Below are 9,181 nucleotides of genomic sequence, written 5' to 3' on the forward strand. Positions count from 1 at the left end.
CTACCTACTTTTAGAGTTAACCAATTGGCTAGTCTTTTTAAGATGCCAAACACTGATCATATCACTCTATACTTGGAAACACGTAGCTTTGTCAATCCTAGCTTAATCTTTGACTACTGTTCTTCATTATAAGATAGAGTAAGATGGCTGGTATTGACGTATAACTTAGTATACTCCCTTTACAGCACCAACGTCAAAACTATGTTTACTACTCTACAGATATGACTTTTTTGAAAAAAGCTGTCACGTATATCCTTTAAGTTTACTGAAATGCACACGATGCTCATGTGCAATATCATATAGCTTCGACTGTCTAGTAGTGCAGCTTTTATGTTGAATTGTTTATCCATTGATATAGATTTTGACATATCGAAAAAGAACAAAATGAAAAATTAAACAATCAAAAAGGAAAAGGACTTCTGAAGTTGCACTGGCTTGTATATGTAACGGAAGATGCTCACAGTCTTAGTCAAGTATATTATGTTGCCTTCCATGATATCCTTTGTGGGTTTAAATGTAAGCGCATAGTCGCCAGTCATAATTTATGCAAGTCAAGGCCAAATTTTTAAATTTGCATCCTTGTTCCCTCCTCAGTTCTCAGAGTTAACACATGAATCTTTACTATAGCGGGATATGCAACCGTAGAGATATGTCGCGAAAGTCTCAAATCGACAGGTGATATGTGTTATAGGTAGACATAATAAAATAATAAATTATGCTATAAACCAAACATCTCCAACACTAGCATAGTTGAATCATAAAGATCTGACGATGAATTATATCATAAAGAGTAATGAATGTCTTGCATATATAATACCAACTTGTTATAGTAATGAGTCGTTGCATAATCTCTTTTATGATCCAATGTATTAAGTTGCATTGAGACTATGTATGTCAGAATAGAATATTGTTTTTCTTGCATAGTAACTTTATTGATCTAAACGAATGATTGAGAAATAATCCTATCGATAATCCGATTGGTGCCTTAATAGCTCCTGTTGTCTCCATTATTAGGTTTCAGTTTTTCTGTACTTATTTAGTAACCGAGTTTACTCAAACCCAATAACCATTCAGGAACAAAATACAAGTGCCGTCTTAAACAACGATTCCATGGATGACTATTTATAAATGCAACACTAGTAGCTTAGAACAACGATTTATAATATAATTATACAAGATAAGATTCCATGGAACAAGATATGATGACAATGCCCCAATCCAGAATGAAACATCAAGAAAGAACCAATTGATTTAACTCAATCGTCCCCATGAATTATTATTCAAAAGAATATAAATATTCCACCTAAATCCTGATTGAAAAAAGGACAACTTTAACTTGGATATAATCAAGAATAAAAAGTATCTCAAAGTAATTATCGTTTTGGTGCTTTTTTATTTCTTTTTATCTTCGTCTATTACAATATGGACTTTTTGATACAGTGCAAAATGTACTTACTAGAAAAAAAGTTGCTCATATTCTTTCACCTACTATTGACAGCGTTGTATAGACACAACCGCGATTACAACAGCTTCTCCCAGACCAGAAACGTATTACAATGTCAAAAGTTAGATACTTACAATCTTACATAACGTGGGATAGCACAGTTCACTATATTTTTGATACAATTGGTCGCTTTATAATAGTTCATTTTTGTCTTTTCCAATTCATGAGAGCACATTATAATTAAATGGCATAGTAGAATGCACTTACATCCAACGGCTCTTTAAGCAAATAACAGTTTTAACTACAAACAATAACAACGTTCTTCGCTTAATACACGATGCCAGCTACACAGTGACTAGCAAGATGCTTCGTTAGATCAAAAAATTGCTATAAACCAAAGGGACAATGAAGAATTTAAAAGAAGGAATAATACATATTGATGGATATTTATTGCATACTGAACATAAAAAAATAAAAAAGCATAAAAAGACATAGGATACATAATATACATAAAGGACATTAAATTTCATAAAAGAGTAGACCTTTGCTTACAGTCCAGATTCTGTCCTTTGCAATTTTTGGGATAAACATAAACTTGTCATATATATGGTTGAGCATTGCTTGACGAAGTCTGATGAGGTCTGATTTTAAATGTGGATTGTTTATGCATAGCGTAATATAGCATGCCCGAGCCTGTAACAATTTCCATGGGCTTGATGCGTGTTGAAAAGCAACGGACTCAGGATTTTCTAATACTTGACAATAGCCAGGAAGGAGTAGGTCCTCTATTTGTCTTCTTACATGAGGGGTTTTTGCTAAGGTATAATGACCATCCTTTCAAAGATTTAGCTAAAAAAGTAATCAAATGTTTAAGATGATACCTTCAAAATATCCTTCAGATACTCCTTGTCGCGAAAAAAGTTTGAACCATATGCCATAAGTTTTTGGTAGGATTCTTTATTTTTGCAGTATTTGTCCCATTTTGAGAACTTTGATAGAACTTCATGCATAAGCAAGTTCACAAAAGGCTCTACCAAAGCATCAGTCAAGCCATAGCAGCCTACGTAGAGCACAGCATGGTCCCAATGATAATTCACTTTGTTAACTAGGTCTATGTATTGATCATAAAGACCAAGGTCGAGGTTCAAGTTGTTGACTGCGATATTTTTTTCTAGGAGTATCGGCAATTTATAATGCCACTCAGACAACTCGGCTACGTAGTCATGATCATGCAGTATCTCTTGAATAATACCTTCATGGAATATATCATGGAGATATTGCTTCATAGTAATAGCACATGACCACTGGGAACCATCCTCAGATAATTGAAACAGACCGGGTACAAACAAAGCCATCGACTTGCGGCACCGATGCGATTTTAATTGATCGGAAAATGGCTTCCACCAGCTACGATCAGAAGGCCGGTGAACTAAGGAAGAAAGCATGAATGCAATGAGCGCTACACCTGTTAGCTGTCGTGCTGTATAGCGACAATTTTTCTGGCTATTCATATTCTTTGCTAAGGCAACTAAAGCATCCAGACGCTTTTCGACATAGCACCAAAGAGCTTTGGACTTGTACCAATTTATATGTCCTGGAAGAGAGTTCCTAAACTAATAGCATTGGCATATTTACACATACAATGTTAAAAACATACTTGGCTAGCTCCATAGTTCGATTATAGAGCGTATCCCAGCTACTTGCTTTGAAACGCACTTCAAGCCGTACCCCATATGACTTAGATGTCATCAAAGATAGACAATGCTTCTTCCTGTTCTATATATCATTATAAGCTAAAGCCTGATGTACGTTGTAGAATCTTCACTTACTACGTGCTTCATGAAGCTTTCTGAAGTTTTGAATACTTCGTCTGGCTGGAAGTCTTGTCCATGTCTCTCACCAAATGCTGATATGCGGTAGAATTGTTCCTTTGAATAGGAGTACGCAGCGAACGCTACAGTAAATACAGTTGTGGTTATACCCTAAAATCCTTGGGTTGTCTGCTTAATTTCATAATTTGGGTAGAAACACTAACCGCACCCCATTCATAGCTAAAGGATGTAAAACCGCATTGCACGGTAGAACTAAGGTTGAGTACCACTATGAGTTTCGAACCCTCCTCTCTTAACTAAAACAACCGTAACCTTGCCACTAAGTCAAACAAAAGTCTAACTTAATATTGAACTTTAGAGTATTCAGTACAACGTATAAGGTTGTTTTGGCCAAAACAAATAATTGTTCGAATTCTTTTGGTCACTGCAAATAATTGTTCGAATTGGTTTGTTAAAGCATGTCGCTAGATTGAACATTTCGTGGTTAAGAGATTGTTATGGTTTTGGGCAAAAAAATTAACTCCCGATGTATTGGTCATTTTCGAATGTCGAAGAAAGCTTCAAGTGCGAAAAAAATAAAGAAATTTAACATGTTTTTATTTCATTTGTAGGGTAGATATCCATAAAGTTATCCACGTTTTAAAAAAGCGTCTTTGCTTTTTCAAATGATCTTTTTTTGGTAAGCCTGTTCCCCTCTATTGTTGAAAGACGGACATTTTCTTTTCTTTATTTCTGAGAGTAAAATGCGGAAATCAAAAGCAATTTGCGATTATTTTGCTTAGGAGTATACATATTAGGAAGGTGATTTATGATTTTTAGCGTAGGTTATTATAAACGTGCTATTGAACGTAACAAAATAGTCATGTTTATGAAAAAAAATTGAACTGGTAAAGAAAAAGACTTGGTTAAAAAAAAGACTTCGTAAAAAAAAAGTCTAGCTATAGAAAGTTCATTGTTCAATGAAAACAGTAATCTAGCAACAAATATACTTTATAGAAATGCAAATGTCTTTACATTATAATAAAAGAATACATGTGTGCTTTAAAAAGAATAAAATAATAAAGAAGCTCTGCTAACATTTTGTTACAAGGCAGTTATAATTAACAAATACATACAAATACTTTTTGTTTTTCAAGTAAATAGACCACTTTATTATTTTTTATGGCAAATAATATAAAAGAATATATATCTTTAAGCTTATACTCGTTCATTACTTACTTTATGTTTGCACATGGGTTTAATTTACCATTAGCCATTAGAGATGTGGGGCAATGACAACTTTCTTTACCAAAAAGAACTTTTCAGCAACAAGCAACAGAATAAATTTGATATTATTATAGTTTCATCATGTTGAAAAGAACAACTTTGCCCATGAGGTTCATGTTCGTCATCCGAATGTGTCCCATTAGGAATTCCTAATGTAAGAAAAAAAAAAGAAACCGACATTAGACTTCGTTATTATTTTTGTTGTTATAAACTTACATTTGACCAGCGCTTGAGCTTTCCTTTTTACTTTTTGTGCCTTTGGTGCTTGGTTCATTATATAAAACAAAACTAGAAAGCAAGAAAAAAAGTTATTTTATTGTCTTACTTTGTTTATGCACCGATTTCTTCTGTTTTAATTAACAAAACACCTTTCATGTTACATTAATTTGTAGGGAACTTTATAAACTTTTACGTGAATGCATCAAAACCAGCGTAAGTGACGGATAGTAAGCTTAATATCTTGATAGCAGCTTTTCTGGTAAAGGCTAGTGGAGCTATTCTGAAATTAATTTTTTTAATCTCAGAAAATAAAAAACTGAGCAAGAATTTAAATATCTCCATGTAAATACGTTCGTTCTCTGCAAAACGCATACCAATGAAAAGCTAATTTTTTTCTTCATCTTTTGATGCAAATTTCATAAATGTTGATGGTATGGTCGTGGAGATAAATGCAATTTTGTGAATTTCTCTATGGACCGATGATTTTACTACAAAATAGATAATCAATGTTCGGCGATGTCTTGTAGGCGTATATAACAGGCGAAGCTACATTTAAAGTGTTCTAAGCAATAAAGTTATGGGTTTCGAAGCCAGCATGAATGATTAAGAATAAATCCAACACTTGATCACTGCTTTTCCACTGAGAACTAGCAGAGTTGCTCTGTTGTGAAAGCAATTTAAACTCAGAAAGTAGAAATCTGAGCAAAACTTTAAATATCTTTGCGAAATTTTTTTTCTTTTTTGCAAAAAGCATACTGCCAAAAAGCTAATTTTTTTCTCTATCGTTTGGTGTAAGCTTTATGCATTTCACATGCATAGACGTAGAGATAAATGCAATTTTGTGAATTTCTCTATGGACCGATGATTTTACTAAAAAATAAATAATCAATATCCGGTAATGTCTTGTTGATTCATATAAGGGGCTAAGCTACATTTAAAGCTTTTCAGAGCTTAAATTTATGAGCTTGACAAAGATGCCGTTGAAAAAAAATGTTTCCTTTGCATTAAATTTAAGGATTAATTGCAGTTTCACCTTTTTTCTCATAAAAAGGAAGACAGGCAGGATGCGGTCTAGGCGGTATTTTATTGGGAGTGGGACATGGAAATTCCAAGTATTCTATGTTGTTATATACCCAAATACATCACTATGCTTTAGCTTAGGTAGCTTTAATAGTATCAATTAGCTACATAGCCAGAATTTATGTTAGTTTAGAAGATAGGGATCTGTATTCCTTACTATAAAAAGATTGAAGGTGCAATGATCAAGCCCCTGAAGCAGAGCACAATGTAATGTCCTTTAGTAAATTCATTTTACATTGAGGATTTCCTGATAAGATTTAGAAAACGACAATTTTTTGTATGAAGGGTTTTGTTTGGCCTTCTTGGCTAGGGATAGATGTGTACTTGTCTAAGTATATGCATATTTGTGCATTATAAACTGCATAAGGCTACGTGAACTTAAAAGCTAAGAGAAAATAATTGCTATAGTACTAAATACTGTATGTATAAGCTTACTGAAAGCACTCGAGTTTGCATATATTGAATTGTTAGAACCTGATCAGTAGTTCAATTAAAGGCTTAAAAAATATTATCCAAAGATTAGGTAATATAGGGAGTATAAAGTATACATGTTAGTTATTATCTTCATGCCATACCATGGAACAATGATGGGTACATGCCTTTACCACCAAAAAATGTCGTACGTAAAGGAACATGAACAGAACATTGATCCTAAGAGATGAATATTTTTATCAAAGATCGATTTTAAGGTTATGACGAGTAATCTGGACTGATTATAAAGTTAAGGCGATAAGAGTTAGCTATGACTGAAGCATTTTAGGCATAAATAAAAAACAGTATAGGCTGATTTTAAGAGTAAGCTGCTGTTGTCAAAATTAGTTATAGACTAGGAAGACCTATCATCATCTAAACTTATTTGTAAACCTACAATCCAAAGCAATAGCACTGTGTCTTCATGATATGCCAAAAGACAGTAGAAATGAGCAAGATGAATTGGTATAAAAACAAGTTGGGCTCGGTGTTAAATCCTATCTACTCAAACTTAACATATTGGAGTGGTTACAAATTTCTACCTACTGTGGAAATTTACTACTCACAGTTGCTTACCTTTAGTGTCATTGTCTACAGGAAGTGATAATTTTTATATAGGAGAAAATAGAGCACGTTTTTAATGTAAAAGTAGCTGTCCATTTTTTAATCCGTAAATGACATAAAAAGGTTAAGTAAAAAGTAATAGCAGCCATATAAGATATTAGCCATTCTTTATTTCAGAACTCTTTATGTTGCGAAAGTACCCCAATTTGTAAATAAAAAAGTGGCATCTGTTTGTATTCCTTGCGAGCAGCAATATCAAAAGTATAGAATCGGCAACAAAAGGATGATGATGAGTAAATGATTAAGTTAAAGCTTGTCAATGATCTAATAAATGCATCCGAAGTTGAACAACAGAAATAATAGCCAGTCAACTGTCTTTCGTCTACTTACTTTTGGGGTTGACAGTTGCTTAGACTATCTAGGATGATAAATGCTGATCCTATCATTCTAAATTTTGGAGTACGTAGCTTTGTCAGTCCTAGTTTAATCTTTTGTGCACTGTTCTGCATTCTAATATACAGTAAAAGTTTTAGTATTGACTTGTAGCATAGTATAATCTTTTGCAGCAACAGAGTCAAAAGTATGTTTACTATTTTACAGATATGACTTTGAAAAAAGCTATCTAGTATATCGTTTAAGTTTACTGAAATGCACACGATGATGATGCGAAATATCATTTAGCCTCGGTTGTCAAATAGTGCGGCCTCTATTCTGAATTGGTTATTTATCGATATAGATTTAGGCATATCAATTAAGAAGAGCATGAAAAGTTGAACTAACAAAAGCGGCCAAGGACTTTGAAGCTGTATTTGCGTACATATGTAACGAACAATGATCACAGTCTTGGTCAAGTACTTTATGTGGTCTTTCATGTTCCTTTTTGCTAATTTAATTGCAAGCCTATAGTCACCAGTCGTAATTCATGCTGGCCAAAGCCAAATTTTTAAATTCGCATCCTCATCCCTCCCTCCATTCTCAGAGATAATACATGAAATCTTTACTGCAATGGGATATACTACCTCAAAGATATGATACTTGGGGCTCAAGCCAGCAGTTTGCATTGGGCTTTTGGTTGGAGTAAAAAATGCCCCTACCACAAAAAGGTTGCTCATATTCTTTCATCTACTGTTGTAGGCGTTGTATAGAAACCATCGTGGTTACAATAGCTTCTCTCAAACTAGAAGCGTGTTACAATGTTAACAATTAGATGGTTATAACTTACGTAGCGCGACATAGCGCAGCTCACTATACTTTTGATACAACTGGTCGCTTTACAATAGTTCATGTTTGCCTTTTCCAATTCATGAAAACATATTATAGTTAATGTGACGTATTAGAAGGTGCTTATGTCCAACGGATCTACAGGCAAATGACAACATAAACTATAAAGGACAACAACAACGCTCTTCGTTTAAAGCATGATGTCTGCTACACAGTGGCTACCAAGATGTTTCGTTGGATCAAAAAAATGGCTATAAGTGAGAGAGACAATGAAAGATTTAAAAGAAGGAATAATACATATTGATGGGTGTTTATTGTTATTTATTGCATATTGAAAATAAAAGAAGAAAAAGCATAAAAAGACATAATATACATAAAAAAATTAAATTTCATAAAACAGTAGCCCTTTTTTTACAGTCCATATTCTGTCCTTTGCAATTTTTGGGATAAACTCAAAGTTTTCATAGATATATTTGAGCATAGCTAGGCGAAATCTGATGAAGTCTGATTTTAAATGTGGGTTGTTAATGCATAGTATAATGTAGCATGCCCGAGCTTGTAACAATTTCCATGAACTTGATGCATGTTGAAAAGCAACAGACTCAGGATTTTCTAATATTTGACCATATCCAGGAAGGAGTAGGTCCTCTATTTGTCTTCTTACGTGAGGGGTTTTTGCTAAGGTATAATGATCATTCTATCAAAGATTTAGCTAAAAAACTACTCAAATGTTTAAGATGATACCTTTAAAATGTCCTTTAGATACTCTTTATCACAAAAAAAGTTGGAGCCATATGCCATAAGTGTTTGATATGATCGTTTATCCTTGCAATACTTGTTCCATTTTGAAAATTTGCATAGGACTTCATGCAGGATCAAGTTGACAAAAGGCTCTACCGAAGTATCGCTTAGACCATAATGACTTAGAAAAAGCACAGCACGATCCCAGTAGTAATTCTCCTTGCTAGATAAATTTATATGCGGAGCATACAAACCAAGGTCAAACTTCAAATCTACAGCTTCTGTCAATGCAAAGAGGGTTGGCATGCGGTAATGCCATTCAGGCAATTCAATTCCATCAGCA

The 9,181-nt window shown here is 33.8% G+C and overlaps 2 protein-coding genes across 2 annotated transcripts; both read right to left on the reverse strand.

Annotated features, from left to right (window-relative positions):
- Window positions 1–2,313: 2,313 nt before the first annotated feature.
- Window positions 2,314–2,799, reverse strand: RO3G_06431 (uncharacterized protein; the record flags this gene model as incomplete). Its single annotated transcript, XM_067661021.1, has 1 exon — window positions 2,314–2,799. One exon carries the CDS (start codon window positions 2,797–2,799, stop codon window positions 2,314–2,316), a length of 486 nt encoding a protein of 161 aa, XP_067517122.1.
- Window positions 2,800–4,225: 1,426 nt separating this feature from the next.
- On the reverse strand, window positions 4,226–4,816 carry RO3G_06432 (uncharacterized protein; the record flags this gene model as incomplete). The annotated part of the gene is made up of 4 exons (XM_067661022.1): window positions 4,226–4,249; window positions 4,291–4,315; window positions 4,495–4,573; window positions 4,759–4,816. 4 exons carry the CDS (start codon window positions 4,814–4,816, stop codon window positions 4,226–4,228), a joined length of 186 nt encoding a protein of 61 aa, XP_067517123.1.
- Between the last annotated feature and the right edge of the window lie 4,365 nt (window positions 4,817–9,181).

The sequence above is a fragment of the Rhizopus delemar genome, genomic scaffold, assembly GCF_000149305.1.
Source record: "Rhizopus delemar RA 99-880 supercont3.4 genomic scaffold, whole genome shotgun sequence".
NCBI classification, from domain to species: Eukaryota; Fungi; Mucoromycota; class Mucoromycetes; order Mucorales; family Rhizopodaceae; genus Rhizopus; species Rhizopus delemar.